The sequence below is a fragment of the Anarhichas minor genome, unplaced genomic scaffold (assembly GCF_050575085.1).
Source record: "Anarhichas minor isolate MPS153535 unplaced genomic scaffold, ASM5057508v1 ptg000043l, whole genome shotgun sequence".
In the NCBI taxonomy this organism is placed as follows: domain Eukaryota; kingdom Metazoa; phylum Chordata; class Actinopteri; order Perciformes; family Anarhichadidae; genus Anarhichas; species Anarhichas minor.
The window spans coordinates 3,624,626-3,647,240 of record NW_027466489.1 but is presented as its reverse complement, the minus strand read 5'-3'; the positions used below and the strand labels follow the sequence as shown (position 1 = coordinate 3,647,240).

General features: G+C 41.3%; 2 protein-coding genes across 4 annotated transcripts; one reads left to right on the top strand and one right to left on the bottom strand.

The window, feature by feature from the left end:
* Positions 1 to 398: 398 nt before the first annotated feature.
* Positions 399 to 13,306, bottom strand: eif4enif1 (eukaryotic translation initiation factor 4E nuclear import factor 1). Of its 2 annotated transcripts, none has more exons than XM_076111080.1 (19): positions 12,976 to 13,306; positions 12,178 to 12,332; positions 11,779 to 11,852; positions 10,273 to 10,400; positions 9,630 to 9,904; positions 9,036 to 9,234; positions 8,730 to 8,893; positions 7,924 to 8,083; positions 6,457 to 6,633; positions 5,810 to 6,081; positions 5,080 to 5,154; positions 4,049 to 4,235; positions 3,402 to 3,487; positions 3,041 to 3,174; positions 2,589 to 2,670; positions 2,326 to 2,449; positions 1,918 to 2,229; positions 1,616 to 1,786; positions 399 to 1,395 (listed from the first exon to the last, which is right to left on the bottom strand). In XM_076111080.1, exons 2-19 carry the CDS (start codon positions 12,277 to 12,279, stop codon positions 1,220 to 1,222), a joined length of 2,898 nt encoding a protein of 965 aa, XP_075967195.1. In that variant the 5' UTR covers positions 12,280 to 12,332; positions 12,976 to 13,306; the 3' UTR covers positions 399 to 1,219. The 2 variants fall into 2 exon arrangements, with proteins under 2 accessions (XP_075967195.1, XP_075967196.1); XM_076111081.1 differs by having other exon boundaries at positions 7,924 to 8,062.
* A 532-nt stretch (positions 13,307 to 13,838) lies between these two features.
* On the top strand, positions 13,839 to 22,296 carry sfi1 (SFI1 centrin binding protein). Of its 2 annotated transcripts, XM_076110735.1 has the most exons (30): positions 13,913 to 14,276; positions 14,360 to 14,431; positions 14,576 to 14,686; positions 14,767 to 14,861; positions 14,965 to 15,082; positions 15,177 to 15,279; positions 15,407 to 15,563; positions 15,689 to 15,850; positions 15,985 to 16,055; positions 16,138 to 16,230; positions 16,324 to 16,421; positions 16,553 to 16,619; positions 16,775 to 16,905; positions 16,995 to 17,076; positions 17,166 to 17,344; positions 17,447 to 17,522; positions 17,776 to 17,871; positions 17,958 to 18,034; positions 18,144 to 18,246; positions 18,331 to 18,427; positions 19,124 to 19,284; positions 19,373 to 19,447; positions 19,871 to 19,945; positions 20,048 to 20,224; positions 20,311 to 20,516; positions 20,593 to 20,664; positions 20,800 to 21,052; positions 21,142 to 21,227; positions 21,318 to 21,417; positions 22,018 to 22,296. In XM_076110735.1, exons 1-30 carry the CDS (start codon positions 14,113 to 14,115, stop codon positions 22,195 to 22,197), a joined length of 3,537 nt encoding a protein of 1,178 aa, XP_075966850.1. In that variant the 5' UTR covers positions 13,913 to 14,112; the 3' UTR covers positions 22,198 to 22,296. The 2 variants fall into 2 exon arrangements, with proteins under 2 accessions (XP_075966851.1, XP_075966850.1); XM_076110736.1 differs by lacking the exon at positions 20,593 to 20,664 and having other exon boundaries at positions 13,839 to 14,276.
* Positions 22,297 to 22,615: the final 319 nt, after the last annotated feature.

Here is a 22,615-nt window from a genome sequence, read left to right as displayed (position 1 = left end):
CCTCTAATGCAATCCAAGACTGCAGCTGTGCCATAAATTCAACTTTTTAATATCAAGGTCGTTGCTCTATATAGTTTTGTTTAGCACTTTCATTTTGAAGCAAAACGGGACTACAAACTGCATTTCAACAATAAATGAACCGTGTAGCCTGGATTTTGCACTAGACAAATTAGAATTGAAACGTGTTTCTCATGCATCTATACACCGAATACAGTCCAGTCTAACAGGAGATGAATCAACACATTTCTAACTGCGTAAATAACCATACATTTTGCAAAGGCAGAATTTATGGCAGAGCTGTTTGTATTTGATTGCGCGATTGTGTAACTAATGAGGTGGCCACTGACTGTACATATTCATTATAGGAAATACAAAACCATTTAAAACAATTAAGCAACTTGTGTTTTATGGACTTTTATTTATTAATTCTATTTGTGCTTTTTATAACTTAATAGCACATAAACAAACTGAATCCCAACCACCCTCAAAAAATTGACAATGTGAGCAGTGCTGCCCCCCCCCCCCCACACCCCCAGTGACAGGTTGGATAGGAGGATACACTTTAAGGAAGAAAAAAAACAAAAACAAAGAAAGGCACAACCAGCGCTGGCTGCATCCCCCGGAGTCGTCTTGAAATGTTCCAGCCAATCACATCTACAGAAAAGGGCCACTACACCCATGCCACAAAAAGCGTACGAGTACACACTGAAGTTACTCAACAATTCAATATTTCTCACCAGCAGCAGCCCTTTCTTAGAGCAGTTCTGCAAGGGAAATTAAATTTGGACAAGACAAAGGAATGCTACCAGCTCGTGGGGACTTTGTCTCGCAGTTTTCAGTTGAACTGCAGGATCGTTTCACCTTCCCCATTCCAAGAAAAAGAAAAAATAGCTATATACAGGGAGAATACGATTCTTTCCCATGGTCTGTACAATTGGGCCTATACATTATTTACTGCGCAGAGCCTAATACAAAAAAAAAAATAATTCACTCAGTCACAAAACATATTGCCATCATTCGTCTTCCCTTTTCTGCTGAGAAGCCTCTTCAAAAAACAGTGACTTCAAGGTTGAAGACAAAGCATGGCAAGGTTAGACTGTCCAGGTTTGTGCACCGTCTTTCAAATTAAAGTTCACATTTGTATGGTAACGAGGAGGTGGAGATGGGCAAAAAAAGGAAAAAAAAAATATCTTGCTTCCAGCAGTGTTTTTTCATTTTCTTATGGCCGGAACTCCAATTCATCGACACTTATGACCTTGGCCGGCATGGAGGGTAGTGGCTGTTCTAGCACGTCCGATCCAAACCACTTGGCGAGGCCTGGAGGGTTGGGGCCCCCGTGTTGCTGGGAGCCATTTGTCCGGTGAGGGCCATGGCTCTGTGAGACACCTTGATGCACTGATGAGACAAAAGGACAGTTTAATCAAGAGCTGAGGAACAACTTTGTTGTCCCATGTACCTTACTTATTTCTGCTCTCATTGATCCTACATAAACTTAAACAGGAAATCCTTTTATTTTAGGTTATTCTTTGTGGCAGTAATCAGTAATCAACACCTTTGAGAGGATGTAATGCTTTCACTAGCACATGCCGAGTCGTAATATTTGACTTCCACTCACTTGGTCTCTGTTGCTGAAGTTGCTGCTGCATTACTGCTAACTGCATTTGAGTATTTGCTCTAGGAGGTAGAAGTGGATGCCCTGCTGCACTTAGAGGATACAGCTGCTGTCCAAGCAGGGCAGGAGGCAAGCCTTGAAGTTGGGCAAGGTCGACGTGTGTTGGAAATATACCTGGTGGGTACAAGTAAGACTTCCATCAGAGGTTATCACGGTCAAAGTTTTAACATCAGGTCAATTCACAGTTAAATAAAAGTTATAAAAAGTTGAGAAAGTGAGGATAAAACAAACAAACCACCACTAACCTGCCTGCACAAGAGCAGGGCCTAGTTGCTGGGGCTGGATACCCTGCGCCAGCATCCGTTGAACCACATTAGGGTGGAGCTGGGGAGGAGGGCGCACCATAGGGACATGCGATAGCAGCGGTACGGGATAGATGGGACGAGGGAAAGAGGAGGGTCCTGGAGGTGCCATGGTGGGCATATGGTGTCCAGCAGAGCCAGGCCTGAGACGCTCATGGTTCTGGCTTGGCAAGGTCTGTGAACCAGCCTTTAGTCCTCCGGAATGGGCAGCACTACCATCCATCACCTCCAGGTATAGATTTGGGGAGCTGCCGTCTGTAATCGCATAACCCAAATCGCAATGTTACAGTGTTGAAAACACACGTACTGATCCTCAAATCAGGAAGTTGTGGGTAAAGTAACGCTCTGTACCATCTCGAGTGTGTCCTGCTGCCTCTTCCTTCATCTCTGACCGACTTGATTGTTCATCTCTGCTTTTCTCTTTTGTTGCATACATTTTGCGGATCACAGATGTAGGTGTAAACGACGGGGACAACTGTAGTTAACAAAAGGAAAGGAAAAAAAAAAAATGTATACCAGCAATACCAAAAAGTGTTTAGAGATTACAGACAAAAGTGCAACTTGACAGGACAAGTGTGAACAATGACAGCTGGGCGGATACAGTTCTTGCTCACCATGCTGGTGACAGCATTGCCTGGAGAGTGTCTTTCAGCAGCCTGAGGGCCTGGACCAGGGGAGCAATTAACACGCTGCAGTCTGTGGATCACAAGCACATCAGCCGGACGCAACGAGAACATGCTAAATAATCCTCGCTACCGGGTTCAGGTGCATACATTCACGACACCGATGTATGCCAATACATGGAAAAATATGTTCCATGATTGTTCAGAGATTTACATTTACTCTAAATATATTTATATAGAGCAGAACGACCAAAGTAAAGTTGTAAGCAGTGCCTCTATAACATGTATTACACTAAGCTGTCATTTTCCAGTTGCTAAAATGAACAAGCCAGACACGTAGCTCAAGTTAAATGTGTTCTTGATACATTGAGACTACATTCAATTCATTATTTCACCATGATAAGATACTGTGAAGTATCCAAATACCTTTTTAAAAAACTAACCTATTTCGAAAGGATTTGTCCGGTGGTGGCTTGTAGCCAGACTGGAATGAGTGATGGGCATGTAGAGCAAGGTCTTGTTGAAATGCCAGAGCTTCCAGGTCTGCATGACTCACAGGCATCGAGAGCAGCCTCATCTGGTCAAACAAAATACACACTTAAATACATATACCATATAATAAAGCCAGTCGTTGTGACTTATCGGTTTCACTGAAAATGTACAACACAATATTGTAAACCGAGCCATTATGTGCATTTTATAAAATAAGGTTAGTCTTCTATTAAATATCAATTTACATAAAGAATTGATCGTGTGTAAAATATCTTTTCAGTCATCAAACAATAAAGCTATTATTTAGGTTACCTGTTGCTGTGCAGCAGATCCAGGGCTGATAGACCTGTGAACATCAAACTGTTCTGGCAGCATGGGCTGATGACTAACAGGAAAACCTTGAGCAAAGAGGGAGAAACAACCTTTATATGATCCAGCTCCACAAACACCGTCGACTTATAAATACATTTAAACTGAAGATATTGGCTGCTGAAATGACAACAGCGCTCTTTAATTGCAGTCAGATACCCGTAAACTGGCTTGACATTTGGTCATGCTGAAAACTACAAAACATTTTTAAAATTCATTTTTTGTTCAATGTTGAGCTTTCACTACGTTTTTAGCTCCTGTGGAACATGGCCTCTGAGATTCCTTCCACTCCTACATTCCTGTTGTACGTCTCACAGACCGGGTGAACGGCGTATGATCAAAGCTGTAATAACCTTTGGGTTGCATCAGCATTAATACATTGTTAGAGGCAGCAATGAGGAAACATTTCATGAAAAGGAAACATTTGGGATCCCACTAGAGTCCAAATCCTTGTGGGGTCATTTCATGAACTCTGTGAGTAAAGCCCATTGATGGAGAGAAAGTCGATGCATACAGTACGCGTTCTTTTACATTCCAAGGTAAGGTTTACACGTCTTTGCTGCAACATGTCACTTTTCTAATTAAATTACCTGCTGAAGGATGCATCCGACTGTTGAAGTAGTCGGGTGAGGGGGCCCTCTGTGGAAAGAGAGGGGGGGACGGGCCCTTGTGTAGTCGGCCATGTAGAGGGGCGGAGTTTGTTGGGGCTTCAGATTGGGCCAACAGATTACCAAGTAGTGTAGGAGAGCCACTACGAGCAGGACCTCCCAAGAGCTCCTACAATACAAACATACATATACATTTCCAAAGATGTCACAATTCCCTTTATCGTCATTAGTCTGCCAGTTTAGATTTAAAAGCAAAGCCATCATCCCGAGAATGTGGGACGGAGAATTCGGTTCACCCGTCAAACTCACCCTGGCAATTTGCACACACTTGGATACAAAGTTAGTGTCCTTCAACATTAATCTTCATGTTTAGGTCTTTGGTGTTTTAAAACACACCGATTCTCTTCTGATTGGTATGGACTGTATATTTCATATAGTATTCACAGAATGGGTTTAACAGATGTAACAATAGTAGAAATGTAACAGTCAATACTAATAAAAATTCCATGGGAACTTACACTCCTTTATTACAGTTTGCATTAAGCCCGTCCTTGACTAAACATTATTTTGAGTCAGAATTTAAGGTAGTTTTCTATGGCGTCCTTATTTTCACCCGATAGTTATCTAGCATGTTGCCACCATGCTGTGAAGAAAACACTCCTCGTCTATTTATGTAATGTTTAAAATCTGATGGGGCCCGGAGGACAGTCAGAAGGTTGGAAATTAGAAACAGATCTGTGGACACAATTAAAAATGAAGTCGCCCCAAAAAGACCTTAAATATAGATACAACTCTGGCATCATAATAATTGTGCCACAAATTAATAAGCACCTGCTGTGGAAAGCAGGTGCTTCTTCAAACTGAAGTTCCCCCTGAACTTCAGTTTACACTCTCCATCTGTATGACGCACCACATAATCATAGAACCAGAGGCCCGTAGTAAGATGGGACCGAGTACACTCCTAGACTAAACATCTGTCAGCATTAGCCTGAGAGGAAAGTCAACATACACACCTGAAATATGTTTTTCTGCTGCTGATGAGGCACCCGAGTGTCACACATCGTCACCACAGCTGGGTCTGAAGGTTGCTGCATTGTACGGGGAGAAATAATATGTGGCCGGTGCAATGCAATCAAAGACAACCATGTCCCTGTAAAAACCCATCTCAGTGAACAATGTAGTGTGTGTGGGAGACATTTTGAAGTGTGTCAAAACGAAATTGGCATAGAAACTAGTATCAGTGAACTCCATGAATATTTGGACATGCATCTTATACAGACTTTGGTGGAACCTCTTCAAAACTGCACCACTGAAAGCCAACTGAGATGGATTTGTACACGAGTGACAACCAAAGTGTCCCTCATGCAAGTCAGGTATGCCTTTGGATACACGTGTACTGTTGTGTTCCTTAATGAGCATTCACACAATGACTAAGACAACAGTGTTCTTGTCTCAGTACAAAAATAAATCAATTACAAATTCAGAAAGTGACTGACTTCTATAAAAAAGGACACTTGCAGATTTCATACATCACAAAAAACAACAACCTCCAAAACATTTAAACAAATTTATGCTCATCACTTTGTCTATGAAATTTTCAAAAAGTGGGTTGTCTAGGTTGTGCTGAAAAAGCTTGCATGCAGCATCACACTGGGATGGAGCTGCATTGAAACATGCACATCATGTTGACTTATCCAGTAAACACCTGTGTCACAATATAGATTAAGAAATATAAATACTTACACTGTTTGTGGTGGTTTTGTGGTGAGTTGGCAGAGTTCCACTTGCCTTCATGCTGTTGACTAGTTTATTAAAGGCCGACATATCCGTGTCACGGAAGTGTGGACGGGCACTTGAGCCACCAGTCAAAGCTTCCTCTAAATGTTGAGCCATGAAGGGCGTGCCATTCCCTCTTTGAGGAGGCGGCACTTTTCGCACCTGTGGTTCTGAGCCCAGCTTCATCCCCTTCATTCCTCCCTCCACCTCCTCCAGCGAGAGCACCGCGCCACAGTTAGCTGTGGACAGATGGATACCATTCAACTTCATCTAGCACACTATAAAACTAAAACAAGTTAGTGCTGTAGAAGTAAATGGAAATGCTAATTAAGAGAATGGCATACAATATAATAGGACACTGACTGCATACTTAGAACTTTAGGGCTGCAGTGGTTTGTTATTACAGGTGTGCATTATATTATTTTTTTAATGTAGTGCTAATGTTGGTCTGATCATCAATTTTCATAACGTACTATAATCAGCATGTACTGCTACTACAGATCTTCAAGCGTATCCATATTGCCTAACAGTACATGGACAAAGATTGCAGTGGACAGTATATTCCCAGGTAAAGTTGCGTGATGGTATAATTGTTACAGTGATCCGGCACTCACTGCTTTCCCGTAGCCGAGCTTTGTTGACAGACAGGGTGGAAAGAAGAGGCTTCAGGTCTATTTTGGCCTTGTGCAGCAGCTCCAGGATGTCCACCTTCTCCTTGCACTCCGATGACTGAATAGGTGTGAAGTATGAGGCAGGGCCTTGGCTCGAGGACGTGCCGCGTGGCTCAAACCCTTCAGAGGAGAAAAACGGTCAAAGATTTAGTACATCGTGTTTGGGGGAATGTACATTACAAAGCAAAAAATGTAACAGGCTAGTAATCAAATAGCGCCGGCGTGATATGGTAAAGCAGCAGTGTGGTGTTGACAAAGATTAAAGCCTCATTTTTAAACAAGATACACCCCAAGGTCAAGATTTGAATGCCACACCCCCAGATCGAGGGTCAGTCAAGATTGGCTAGAAAATATGCCTGAATGTTGTATTCGCCTTTAGCCTTAGCTTCAACAAGAGAACAAATGAGATCGTTCAGTGAAGCAAATGTACTTAATCTGTAGGAGTGGGAGAAGAAAAAGATAAATCGAAAATAAAAAAATAAAGAAAAAAGATTTATGTATGAATCAAGATTCTTATCTTGTAAGAGTCTGAATTGATCACAAATTCCAAAAATCAATTAAAACGTTTTTTTATGAAACAGATATTGCATTTGAATTGCTAATTTGAATTAGCATTTGAATTAGTCTGCCTCCCACACAGAATGCACTGCATGATGGGAGTCCCAAAACATCACTTTCATTGACTGAAAATGAAATGCAACGTTAGAGCTCAAGCTGAATGAGGAATAATTAAAAACGAGAACTGCCCTCATCATGTAAACAAACCAAGTATCAAACCAACAATCAGCTGTAGGCTCCAGTTCAGACTTGAGACAAGATGGCGTTGTACTTGGCATCTTCCTACATTTGTACTATTTTTTTGACAGAAAAACATTTCATACCGTGATATTTACCAGTTTTAAAGTGATATTTTGTGTACAATTTCTTTTTGAAATTGGCATTTTTTTAAGAAATACAAGGCAGCTAGCCTTCCAATTTGATTTATGTAATAATTATAATTTTTTCATACAACTTGAATTTGTCATTCTTCAAGTCAGTGTGCATATTAAAACCCTTTTAGTAAAATGTTTTATATGAGTAAGTTTAGCGTGAATAAATGTTACCTTTTGCTTTTGAGTGTTCACATTTTTGCAATCTGTTGATATGACTTTTCCAAATAAATAAAAAATCCCATATGTACAAAGAAGTGTTTTGAATCAAGAAATCAAAGGTTTCACAGCCCAACAATCTGAATCCTTCTCAATACAAAAACCTTCTGAAACCAAATATGAAGGTTATCTTAATACTTCATAAACCTCACTTTAAAAGCCACCGATCGTGATGTTTTCATATGAACACAGTTTCACCAAAGAGTGTCTGGTTTTAGGCTACGGAGTTAAATGAAACTCCGTTAGGAAATCAAATTATTACCTGCAAGTTTTTCCAGCTCCTCATGCGGAGTGGAGCGTAGACTGCTGGAGCGGCTGCCTGAAGGGCTCAGGTTACTGGAGAACCACTGACTGAAGCGACTAGCCGATACGGGGCCCTCCCCCAAAACGTCCTCGATCATCTGCAAGACAGAAAACGGAGCCTGTGAAACAGAGTGAGAAACAAAAATAACAGCAGGCCGAAAGGTACATGGACAAAAGGTGGCACTTACGTTTAGGGTGTTTTCCCCTCGATTTAGCACAAAATGTGCTAGAAGACTGTTGATTCAATGCCTCAAACCAGTCTGTACACCACTTTATTTAGTTCACCAATTAGGTCTAATATAGCTACAATGATGGGCATACATTTTGATTGTTGATACCGTTTGAACCCATCTTTAACCCCATGCAGTAGTTCGTTGACAATATTTGGAAAGTGCAACATTCAGTGATAATCCCCACCAGCAGCAGCAGAGATCTTGTGCCGACACACAGTATCTGCAAACTTAATACTTGGCTTCAAAAAGGCTTCTTTATTTTACATCCATTGGAAATCATGAGCAGATTATGTAATCTTTCAGGTCACTCTAGTCTCTAAATTGTTCTTATTGTATAAATACATGATGGAAATGTCCAGCGAGTTTGTTTGAGGGGGGGTGGGGGGCAAACACTTGAAAACCTCTACTGTTAAAAGTTGCTCCTGATTAGAAGACTACGTCAGGAAACGGGACTTTTAGAAGCCATCCAATTTGTGACATTCACACTTTTAAAAAACACCAACAGAACCACACAGTGCACCCCAAAACTTACAGAGGCCAGTCCTGGCATGGTCTTCTCCAGGTTGAAGAATTCATTGAAGTCAAAGTCTCCGGCCGTCTGCTCGGGCAGAACATCCGGGTGGGGAACCTCCTGATCAGCAGTAGACTGCAAACCTGCATCTCGCTCAACTGCCTGTCCACCATTACATTCCACTCCTGCACAACAACAACAACAAATCGTAAGTATTCCCAAATGTGATAGCAGCAGCAATACGATAGTTATCAAAACAATACCAGGCAGTTAACAGATTATACAAACAGTATGAAAAAGTTAAAACTGCATTAGGCTTCGACATGCCTTCTCTTATGGACTCGGCCCGCTTCCTTGAGCGCTTGGAACGGCGCCTATCATCCTCCAGGATTTTATCGTCAAATCCAATGAGCTCAATTGTCTCCGACTGGCTGGTGGGACCGGCTGAGAACCACTCCGGCTCCTCCTCTGCATAAGAGTCATTCCTTCTCCTTTCACTAAACACCCGTTTGTCACCAAAGTCCCTCTGCAAATACAAGACAATATAATGTCACCGTGTGAAATAAAAAAAAAAAAATCACATGCAAATAATTGATTAAATGAAGGGACCATTCTTGGAATAAACTCTTTGTACAGAGAAAGCACACCGATTAAGAGGGACTCTTATGTCCAAGCAGCATGTTGCTCATTCTACTAAGTAGAAAGTAAATGTTTGCAGTTATACAATTTCAAAGTTTGAGGCTTTTTTCCTCACATATACATCTCTTTTCATTAGCTTCATAATCTTTACAGGGGGTTTTGTGAAACAAAATACAGGACATATTTTGCAAAACATTGCCAACCTCAATGTACTGAATGCCTCACTGTCCAAACACTATAGGGAAATACATTATGGATGGACTGAAAGCAATGAACACCAACCCTGAATCTTTTATCCTTAAAGTCTCTCTCACGTTCCCTCTCTTTCTCCACACGGGGCTCTCTCTCAAAGGCTCGGGCAGGAATTATGCGGCCACTGCCGATCCTGCGTGCCCCTCCTAGACGAAGACTCTCATTCTCCTTATTTTCCAGGGGGCTAACTGGGCGACGGGCATGGGGTGCAAGCGCAGCGTTGCCTTGACATCCACCTCCGAAGCTGCGTCGCTGCGGGCTTAGTATGACATCCAGATCATCCTCCTTTAACCGCTCTCGAGGATCTGAATACAGCGCAGCAAACAAGCTTGGCTTTAGATATTTAACACCAACGGTCACATCATAACCAAACCAATAATCCAAAGAAAGCCTAGCTTAAAGAATATCTTCCAATTTTCTCACAAGAAATATTATTTTCTGCCTCATTTATGTCGTCTTATCAACACAATACCATGTTGCTCAAATATTTGTTTAGCTGCTGAATATTCAGGAGTTGTGAGCATTACAAATACAGAAACCTGTTCTGGATAAGAATTATGATTTATCACAACACCTCAGACATAAACGTCCAGCTACAGAGCGCAAGATCATTTTATGACCTACGTTTTGGTTTAAATCTTAACCTTTAGATTTCTGGCTTCGGGTCATTTACCTGGAATTCTCCGTTTCAAAGGAACTCTGTCATCCACATAGTCCTTTTTAAAACCTTCCACTGGAGAGTTACGCCCTGAAGTGGGATACAGTGAGGCGTGCCACTTCTCAGGGTCCCAGACACCATCACTGTATCAAAACACCGTTGGACACAATTAAAGCACACACTCAACCAGCTGACCAAAACAAGACAATTCACTAAAATGATTCACAAAAAAGAAATCTCACCCGAGTAAAAGATAATTTACATGTTGCATATAAAAAGGCTAATACAGGGAACAGCTTATACATCTAATATTATATAGTTTCTTTGTTTCTGGACATTAGAAAGACCAATTATAATACAATCCCACAAAAGCACTTAGTAACAGTTAGCATGGCCAACATAATCTACAACCAACTATAACAGTGGATTTGAACCTTTATTCTGTTAGAAAGTAGCATTCCTCTTCTTGCCTATCATACCAGATATTTAATGATATTCATCAATCATCCACGTCTAAAATAAAAACGTGATCTGCAGGATCGACAATAATTTAAGCAGAAAACACAAACACTGTTATGGATTAGGTGAGGGACTAATATTCGGAAGAAACAGTTTCCTTGATTTAGACACTGCCTCTAGAATGTACAAACTATAATAAAATAATACAAATGATCTGCAAACCAAACACTTTTATATGCTTTTTTACTCTCAAAAAGACATTAACCACCACCTAACATCAGAACCCATCTTTGACTAGCCACTTGTCAGTGTTACGTCAATAGTTCCTCTAGGAATTGAAATGGGTTGCTCTGTTCAAGACTGAAGTAAATGTGACTAAATAAGAGCAGATCCGAAGGTTATTCAGGGTCCTCCCAAATTTACATTTTTATCAAATCTAATTTGAGTTATAGAATTGTTTGAGGTTGTGAGTAAAATACTTCATGACATCATAATCCCAGTCGTTCAAAGTAACTTTTATATAAAACCATTTGATCCTACACACTTCACAGTTCCAGTGGCACATATGATCAGACAAAGCCTCGCTTGATGCATACTTTGATCTCTATGCTGAGATGTGGTCTAACTTCAGAGGCATGCAGGGACATGTGCTTTGTTTTCTATACTGAACCCCCCCCCCCCCCCCAAGACAAACCACCATATCCTATAATGGAATCTTAGAATGTTAATCATTTCTTAGCCCAAAATTACCAAAATGATCAATTAACGCTCATCAAAAACACCTTCCAGCACGCTCTTTTATAACAGCCAAGGAAAGTAAATATTCTCGACTCAGAATTAAAGCTTTTTCATTCTGAACAGCTCATGATTTATGTGAACACATAACTATGACCAAAGCAGACACCTAACTAAGTCAGTTACTGTCAAAGAGAAGTAAGAAAGTTGCTGTTTTTCAATGATGCCCATCAAAGCAGTCACATTCCACAAAGTTTGCTATATACGATCAGATTATCATGTGGATTGTGTATGATGTGGATAACAGCCAAGGAAACTCATTCTTACCTGTCATATTTATCAGAAAGACATTCTGGCCTTTCACTTGAGACTGGCAGTTCTTTTATTTCCAGAAGCTCCTCCTGTATAATAATTGATGATCAGAATCAGTTTATAATGGCCAGGTATGGGTGCAACTACCAAGAACTTGACTCTGGTTATTGTTATTCACTCACACAAACAGGTACATTGCAAACAATAATATAATAGTGCAACGGTGCCGTGTAAATATGCTAGAATTAATATATAATGACGAAAGTAAACGGTTGCTTTATATACAATGCTGTGAGTGGATATGTATAGTATAAGCATTTCAGTTTACAGTATGTTCAGTAAAACTAATAGTTTGTGTGCATACAGAAGAACACTATATGGCCTCTATATTACATTGTTGGTATTTCTCATCACCTTGGTGTATCTGTAAGGAGCTGTGGCTGCTGGCTGGTTAACTTGGTCCACAGCAGCATTTCCATCACCGGTCTTCTGCTCGACACAAGCATCGTTCTCCATGACTGCTCTCTCAGAAGCAACAAACCGTGTCCAGCCCAACAATTAATTTGTTCCTGTTGAAAACATATTGAACGTTTTTAAGTTCATCATGCAGCTCCATTGAGTTAATTTAGAAAGGTCTGGACAATATAGTCTTATTGATAAACTTAGCACTTGAATTGCTTATTGGTGTTATTTTAAACTTCTTTGGAAACAATAGACAAGAAAAGAAAACTGGCCACATACATGAACATACAGTCAAAAATGATAAACATATGATCAATAAACTTCACCTAACGTCAGGCTAACTTATCAAACGCTGCTAGCCAATTAGCAAGTTAATTGACAACAGCCATAGAACGCTGACATGGGACGTGACACGTCAATTACCATTATTTACCTAGCCGTAGCGTTAATTGACAAATTGCTTGTAAAGTTAGTATCTGGACCGTTAACGAAGCCGTTAATAAATACATCTCGAGCCAGTAACGTTAGAGACCGTTGGTACATTCTGTTGCTAAGGTTAAAATGAATCATCTCTTAACTGTTTCAGGAAAATATACGCTAACAATTACCCCAGGTATTGGTTAGCTAAGCTAGCGTACAACACAGTTAGAGTTAACTCTGAACATCATCCAGGGTATCTTGCGTAAAATTTGTACAAACGGTTGGCTAACAAAGGAAGTATGTTTAGAAAAACACAAACAACCAACTTACTGTTTAAATGCTGCGTGGAATACTGGTTGCTCACGGCCGAGCAGCGGCAGTTCACGTTAGTTAGCTAGCTAGCTAGCTAACCTAGCACCTTTAGCTAGCTAGCTAACTAGCTGGGGAATTGGGGATAATGCCCACCCAGCGAGTGCCAAAATCTTAAACTGGTTGAGTTGTTGCAGTGGTATCAGCAAACACACACTATACTGGGGTAACTAAACAAAATAACGAGTCCAGGCAACAAATTAATTCACACGGTGACTGTGTAATCTCAAATCATTGTCTGCTCTTTCTCTGTTTTCTAAGTCGTAGCAGCAATTTTCCTCTGATCACCGCTTTAAGAAGGTCCTAGGAAAGATTACATTGTGCCCATTGCGCCTTTGTATAATTGTATATAATCTGGTGTGCGTTGGCCGTGTTGTATTCTCATATTATAAATCATAATACAGGAATTACGTTTTGCTAGTAAGATATTTGTTGTGCAGCTATGTGTAGTAGAAAATCTAACTTGATTTGTAGGGGTTTAATTTACACTCAATTTAGAATATTCAGAAGGCAATAGTTGGGGCACCTATTCATTATCTTGGGGTTTGCCCGATTTGACACTCAGTCATAGCCGTCTCCCGGTGCTTCGTGTGAAAATGTAAGACCCCGCCCGCACGGGCTGTCTAGGGTTGACATTGCGCGCAGCCGTTACCCTGAAAGGACCTCGGGTGCGTTCCAGACCTCCTGTTAGCAGTAGTGGTCACCACAACAAAGCGAGAATAAATATGTCACAGTGAAACACCTTGTATTCAAAATGAGGCTTTATAACATTCGAATCAGCTCCATCTTTAGGAGATTATTTAACAGTGTACAAATGCAAGAGAGACACATTTAACGTCCACGACCGGAACTCAGCGCAGCATTTTGAAAACGTTACATTTTGCCGTTGACTGTGACTGGAACATACCCTACTACAGTCACGTGACGAGGAAAAATAAACGCGCTGCACTTAGTTACCAAAACAAATTGTCCACATTGATGAAGGGTGTTAATTATGTATGATACTTAACACTGTGGTAAAGTTTTGGTGTTCATGTTTACATTAGATGTGATGTTGTGGTTTTACCGCTCTGTACTCTAGTGGTCTGGTGTAATATAATGCAAAGTAACGCCAGAAAGCCAGATCCAGTGAGACCACGTCTAAGCAGTGTCAGTTCTGGTGGTGAACGAAAACAAGTGCGCAAAGTTCACACAAGAAAGGTCCCGTACAGAGTTGGATACAGCTGGAACAAAGGTGGAAGACTCAAGGAGCTGAGAATAAGGTGCCGCCGAGACACTTGAATTACTGTATTATCACTCTTATCTTGTCATTGATAACTTTAACAAACTGTTTCAACCACTTAAGGCACTTGGCAAGAAAGTTCCTGAAGATATGGATGCAGAACACCTTTGGCCGAATTCTTCCTCATAAAGCCAAGTAACATGTTAAACTAATTTCTGCAAATTCATTCAAATAAGAAATAATTGTATCTTTAAAGCTAGGATCAAAGTCTGTTTGCCACTTTCAAATGTGCTATCTGACCCTGAGTTATCTAATCCAAGGGAATATTACATGTCGCAGGTCCCACTACAACACCGTGGTCTTGAGACAAGCCTTTGCAGGATGGAGAGATGAGTGGTGGACGTCCAGGAGGGAGTGGAGTCTCACAATGCGGGCGGAGTGTCACTACAGGTACATGAAACAGTCCTGTAACTCAGTCAGCTGTTCACAGACCGTGGTTGTTTCTTCTAATTAAGTGTTTTGTGTTTCAGGTATTATCTGTATAACTTGGTATTCCATAGCTGGCGAACATTTATGTCACTGCAGAGGGAAAAGAAGCGCAAAGTCCAAACTGCACAATCATTTGGTATGATTTTTGAACACATAGTTAAGAGTGTATCTAATCCCAAAGCCTGATGTTGTGTTAGATATCACAAGCAGCTGTTTTGTTATAATTATTTCCTTAATAGCTGACGGGCATCGGATGCGTCTGGTTTGGGAACGATGGGAGGTTTTCACAGAAATGAGGCGGATGAAGAATAGAATGCTTGAATCTACCCTTGAGCAGAACAGACTTGCCACCCTACAGTAAGATCATTCATTGCATTTACAAATCAGACTCGTATAATGTTTAGTGGATCATCGGTGCTATTATGCTATTATGTTTATTTCACCTGTGCAGTTCAGCGTGGAGATCATGGCGGACTCGGCTGCAGCAGCATCAAGATCTTCACACTTTAGAGGATCAAGCCCTGAAACAGAGGGCGCTCACTTTACAGAGCAGAGTAAAGACATAATCCAACACACACACATCACCCATATGCTGTCAACACTGTGTGATGAATGCTGATCTCCTTCCTTTGCGCTCTGCGTGGCGATTTGTGAATGTCTATATATTTTGTTTTGTCAAAGACTTGGTTTCAGTGGAAAGAAATGCACACAACTGCCTGTTGCCAGAAAGAGAAAGAATCCAAAGCTGCACTTCACTTCATCCTCAGACTGAAAAGAAAATCATTGCATTGTTGGAAAAGTTATGTGTCTTCCCTCCAAACCAAGAAAAAGTCACAAGGTTGTTATAAACTACCTGTCTTTCTTCCTTTAATATAAACCAAACACTCATCAATGCTATACTTTTCTTGTTCTCATTTTTAAGCCTGATTACTCAATTTTCTTTTCTAATTCCTCGTTTTTTAGCTGTGGCGCAGCGAGCCTGCGATCTCCGCCTGGTGATGATGTGTTGGAGTCAATGGAGCAGTGCTTTGCATCGTAAACGGTGCGAGGAAGACCGGTTGCAAGCTGCAGGGCATTTGGCCATAAGGATCACCCAGCGCAGAGCACTGGAGCGCTGGAAAGCTTGTATCCTTAGCCAAACACAGGATAAACACACCTTTCATTTTCAACCAACAACAGCATCAAACGTAGTTCAGTGAGGGATCGTTTGGGCTTGTAAAAAATCAGAACAGCTGTTTGATTCTTGAGCTTGTCAGTAGATGTGACGTTGTGCAGAGAAGAAGCTGAAAGAAACAGGATTGCAAGTCAGAGTCATCATCGTCATCTGCTGGTAAGATGAAGAGCAAATTAAGCGTATGAGTAGAGATTGCCATCATTCAATGTATTGATCACTGTGCGTTGTCTTGTTGCAGCGTGCTGGACTGCAGGGACTTTCTCTTCACGTCATCAGGAACAAAACACACCGACTGAACAACAACATGGCTGTCCAACATTATCATCAAACCGTAATTGATGAGCGCTCTATCGTTATAATAATACAGAGTCGAAACATACATCACGTTACGTTTCTAAAAATGTCCCTTTTGTTTTTTCCGTAGATGACGTGTAACTATTGGAAGCTGTGGCAGGACCGCTTGGAGGAGGCTGAAGACGAGAGTTTTCAACCCCTGAAAGAAATGGCACTGACGAACCACAGGTGCTTTTATTTACATTTGTCATTGCTTTATGTTGTAGCATCCGAGCTACGAAGATGTTGCATATTTCGTATAAAGTGTTTCCTGTTTGCATGATTTTTATATAATTTTGGACTTGTTGTTGTCTTTCCAGCACATCTCTGTTGAGCAGATGTTTTCACCACTGGAGAGATGAACTCGCTGAACAGCGACACATGCAGGTATGTGTTTAGATCCAACACGAGAAATACTTATAGAGCAGAGATCAGGACACATCATATAAAAGTGAATTAATTAATTCAAAATGTAGGTGAAATATGAGTGATGACATGTGACCTTAACTCCTACATATAGTTTAATTGCAAACTTTCTGCAGGAACTGGAGCATCGTGCAGACGTTTGGTTCGCTGAAGGCATGGTGCCTCGGTGTTTCAACTTGTGGGTTGAGTTTACTTTACAGAGAAGACTCCATAAAGAGAGGAGACACAAGGCAGAGGTCTTTAACCAGTGAGTTACGAACCCCGCGATTTGTACACGTGTGATTGTGATTTATTTCGGTTGCTTCCACATGATTTGTTTGATCGCTGTGTTATCAGGCAGCGTCAGTACACTTTGGTGTTTTACACCTGGTGGGGACAATCAGAGAAACACAAGGAGCGGATGCTCTCTGAGCGGATGGTACGTTAGCTGTACACAAACGACTGCATGTTGTTTATTACGAGCTCAGGTGTGTATCAGATACTGACGGATAACTTCGCTGTTACCAGGCAATTCTGCACGAGGAGCGCTGCCACTTGCAGAGAGCCTGGACTCGCTGGAGGCAACGGACAGAGCAGCAAATTGACGAAGAGGAGAAACAGGAGGCTTCAGGCCGTCTGTACCTTCACAGACTTCTCCACAAGTCGCTGACACAGTGGAAGGACAACAGCGCTGAGATAAGAGACAGGTGAAGCAACCCAAGTGCTGCAGAAGGGTTTGCGTATAGTGTGGGGAAACTTGCTGGTCTGTTGACTAACACAAACTTTGAATACTCTTGTTTGCGTGTCAGGAGAAATCGAGAGCTGCAGGCTTGTCATCAGGGTGACCTGCGCTGCACGAGATTGGCTGTGGATACATGGAAAAAGGTAACTCTTGTAGTACTTGTTCGTTCAGTTTGCACAACATTTGTTGACGTAGTACCTGATATACATCTGCTCAAGGTTTAAAGAAAGACAGAAAGTGACCTGCTTAGGTCTGGAAACTTGGAAACTATTTTTAATTTGTTCAACATTATAAAATACCAACAGCAATCACATACACAGTTATCAGTTTCAGGTGCGTGTGTGTGTGTGTGTGTGTGTGTGTGTGTGTGTTAATGGCTCTTATGTGTTCGGTCAGTTTGTTCAGTGCCAGAGAGTGAAGAAAAGCAAACTGAAACAGATGCAGCGTTACCATGAAGTTAAACTCCTCAAACACACGTTTGTGGCCTGGAAGGTACACGAGCGTCTGAAATCCCGTGATTTCTTAAGGTTGGAGTGTTGAAGATAAAGCTGATGCACTGTCGCCTGCTGCATTCACAGAAACACCACCGACAGATGTGTCAGATCTACCGTCACGTAGAGGAACGTTACTGGCAGCATCAACAGATATTTCTCAGGTATTGAACACATATTCTCACCTTTATTCCTTTACAAGGTCTGACGTCTGCTCCCATTTTCTCCATCTAAATGATTCATGTCGGCTTTACCTCAATGATGCCTCTTCAGGAAGGTCCTGTGTGTTTGGAGGGAGAACGCAGTGCTGCGGACAGAAGTCAGGCTCACAGAGCAGCGAGCACAGAATCACTTTCAGCACCGCCTTCGACTTAAGGTTATAAAGCGTATGAAAACCTGTCATAGCTATTCCTTTGTGGGAACTTTTGCTTATTGCTGTCTTTGCACTGATTCTGTTCAGGTGTTTGTTGCTTGGAGAGAAGCAACAGCATGTGCAGCTTCAAAGCGACACCAGCAGGGGGAAGCAGTCAACAAGGCTCTGAGGTCCATAAATCAAGGTAACGACACATGCAGTTTATTTTCAAGACCGTTGTCATTTTATTTTCTGTTTCAGATCCACTTTTTTTCTGAATGTCACTTCTCTTCCATGAATGTCACTTATTATTATATTATGTATTTATATATATATATATATACTTTTATATTTATCATACAAGTATTTTGGTAGTCATGTATATTTCTTACACCAACATAGTTAGGAAGCATTATTTATTTTTTGTAAACACATTTATATTATTTTATTTTTTCCCCCTTTTACATTTATTAGAAAGTATTTGGAAGTTTAATGCAAACTGATTTTCTCTTACTCTTATTGCTGACAGCTGACTTTTAAAGATGACACACAAAACAACACAGTCTGTGATGAAGAGACACCCTCACACAAGGAAAAACCCAATGATACAGACCAAACAAAACAGTTTATTGCAAATTAAGTGCAAAACTTTAAGATTTTTAAATGTTCATTACAAAAAAACTTCTTCTTTTCAAAATGAATCCTTTCTAAAATGTTTTTTTGTGTCTCAGAAAAATGTGAGCCATCGTCTTCTACTTTTGTCTGTTGTATCAATGTTTTCATAGTATTACACCTCAGATTTGGCAACTATTAAGTTGTTGTTGTGTCAGGATACTGTTAAGATTAGGCACATGTACCTTGTTCAGGTACAGGTTTTTAGATTGATGTTTTCTGTGTTTAGTGCGGCTCCTGCGGTCTTTCAAACAATGGAGGAAGCAGACCAGGGAGGCTCGGAGAGAGAGGATGTGCATGGAAAAAGCCAGGCAGCACCACGACTCCACGCTCCTTTCCAAAGCACTGAAAGCCTGGAAAAACCATCACAACCAATTACAGAAAAACAAGGTTGTGACTTTATTATCCCTGAGCTGTTACATAAAGCCACACTGTAAACTTCCCGACATGAGTTTTTAAAAATGTGATTATTTCACAGGTAATGAAACGACAGGGAATCCTTTTGCTGAGATTAAAGATGTACCAGATGTACTTTGACCAGTGGAAAATGAAGGTTTGTTTCTTTTTCACACACTTTAGCCTCTTAACTCTTCACACATAAAGATGACTGTTCTTGTCATTAAGAACTCAGCTAGTAAAAACAGTTGTATTATGTCCTCTTTGGTTCTGGAGGAGCTTTTTAAAGTGTGTTTTTTTTGGCTTGACCAATACTAGTGACTAAAAGTCAGGATATCTCGTCCTCTACTCTTGCTTTTTATTTTACTCTTTACTTTATAAGTGTCTCTCACATCTCCCCTAACTTTATTGAAGTATAAAATCGCTTGTGTACCCCTTTAAAACAGATAATCTCAGCCAGATGTAGTTTTACTTGAATAATGTCTCTATATGGAGCAAGGTTAGACAGTCAGATCAATATCTGTGATTTGATATAATGCAGTTAAACTGGCCGTGACTTTGGTTTCCTTCCCGCAAACAGCTGCAGCACAGACGGAGAGGAGCGAAGCAGACGGAGCGAGCGCTCTGGCACTGGTCCCTCACTCTTCAGGCCAAGGTAACCCTTGCCTGCACAGCCGCCTCTCACTGCAATATTGAGCACTGAATTGCAGAATTGGCGCTCACGCGGTCTTGATGTTGTTTTGTGAATTTGCTGCAGGTGTTGTATGGATGGAGGCTGCAGGTCACAGAGCAGCGCAGGAAACAAGAGCAGGCGGCCAGAGCTGCTCTGGTCTACAGAGACCAGCTGCTGAGGGAGGGCGTGACGTGCATCCTCACATATGCTGCTCACATGAACGATCTCACAACGAGCCTAACGCAGCACAGCCCAGAGCAGGTTTGTTGAGTTTGTGTCACTTCAGACGTAAAATGATTGAATAATAATTGAGTATCATTTCATCAAGGCTGCCTGTGTTCCTGCAGAGGTCACGACATCTCCACAGAGTGGTGAAGCGTTGTGCGATGCGGTGGAAGCAGCGGGCGCTGTCTAAACCACGGAGAGAGCAAGAGGTCAAAGGGCAATCACCCAAGAAGAGCATGACCTTCTGTTTGACTACATGTGGATTGAAGAGTGTATCCCCTTCTGACTCGGAGGAGCAGGAAGCTGAAGATGGAGTCCTTAGCAAGCGGTGAGTCTGAGGCCTTCACAGGCTGTGAATCTGTGTTCAACAGTTGGACTAACAGAGTTTTTTCATTGTTTTGCAGACAACTCAGCCGTGCGCCTCGACGTCAGCCACGACGCTGCGAGGAACTGTTTGAGTCTCCACTGAAAATATAGTTAAACAAAAAATCTCTACATTTCTTAAAACTAAACATGTATTTCAAGTTAGAAATTGGCTGTTATTTAAACATTGTGTTTCTCACTCAGCGGAATGAGCTGCTGACAAAAGCTTTTCCTTTTCTTTTTTTCAGCACCCAAAATCAGGCTGCCGTCGCCAGCGCTGAAGCAGCTCCAAAACCCTCGCAGCTCAGTCGTCCTTCACAGGAAGGCCGTCGTACAGCGTCGTACTGCCTCCGTCCTCCATCCACACGTCAGAGCATCATCATATCTAACGTGTCGCCCTCTGAGCCGAACATGTCCACTGTGGACTCAACTCAGGAAACCCAAAACCAAGACGTTCTTTTACCCCCTTCTGCTTTCATGACCACTGTGACCAAAGATATGGTAATAGTCACCTGTTCGAATGCGTTCAAAGCTAAATTGAGTATCTTGACTTGGTTATAACGTCTGCTTTTTTTTTTTTTTTTCACAAGTCGGATCCAACTTTAGCGCTGACCGGAGAACTGCTCAGTGTTCAGCTGGACATGGTGACATACCAACAGGACAGGAAGCAGCTCCGGTATGAAATCTGTGACAGCAGTTTTTCCATTCCTCTCAGGTTCTTGAACACAGTTCACAGTGAGTGATGTTTGATTGTGTGTTGACTCAGGGCATGGCAAAGACTAAAAGAGGTATTACAAAGCTGGCTGCAGACCAGTGGAAAGGAAGAACAAATGGAAAAAGATGCTGTCTGTGAGGAGTTGAAGGAGGTAAGAAGATAAGATAAATCTGTCCTTGTTTTTTATTAAACTGGGAACAACACTTGCACTGCAGAATTTTGGTACACTTTAGAGATGATACTGTATTAATGATATACTGTTCCTTAATTATTGCATCCCAAATATCTAGAAACCATCAATGCTTGTGATGTTGTGTGTTCCTTCAGCGTGATTTAGCACATCTTTATCTTTAAGTGTTCAACGTCTTCTCACAACAACCAACCGTGACTAACAAATTAAAAAAGCAAATAAAAAAATAAAAAATAGTTTGACCAGATTGAAAATGAGCCAGAATGAATGCAGTTCATAATCAGAGGAAATACATTTAACCGTACGAGTTTCTTTTATTATGGAAAGAGACGGGCTTGTAAAGTGCTGATCATGAGGAAAGTTATTTCAAGGTAGCTTCCCAAATCACTTCAACTTATCGCTTCCACTTTTCATGCATTCTTTTGGGTTTCCGTATGAACAATAAATCATCGTCTGTGAAAAAGCCAACAATCGGAGATCACATGAGGGGAAGCGGTGTGAAATCGCTGACACTCCAAGTTGTTTTACTGGTGTCACAGCCGATGTTTTTCATGTTGACAGTTGGAGGAGCGCATCGACAGTCTGTCCGCTGAACTGGCAAAACGGAAACCAACAATGCTGCTACATGCAAAGAGGATCCAGCATTTACAGACTGCCCTCCAGGCTTCAGGAGCTGTTTTCCTCCATCACAAATCAGAAGAGACGGAAACAGATCGCTCTGTGTTTACATTATCTGCTTAGATCACATTTCTTAAAATAACATGAACACTGACACAAGACTTGAATGAGGAAACTGTTCACCAGCTGATGCATATTTCAGAATAAACATTTATACTTCTACTGCACTCTTCTGATATCTTCATGTCCACATATTGCTTTTTATTCCTGTTGAATGCCATATAAACTGTATTGGCTGAGCAAAGCATTGTCGCCAAGTTCCTCACCGCAGCTTTTACTAGATTTACACTTAAAATCTGCGAAAACATTGGATAGGGGTCGTCCTTGTGACAGATGGTGCTAAATATTTCCATGTGTCTGAAAAAAGTCACTTAGCTGTTTTCAGAGGAGCTGCCCTTGCACAATAGGCGTTCTATTTATCCATTAGTACCGATACCTCGAAACTACTTTCAGGGATTTCAGACTAACAGAGAGGACAGCT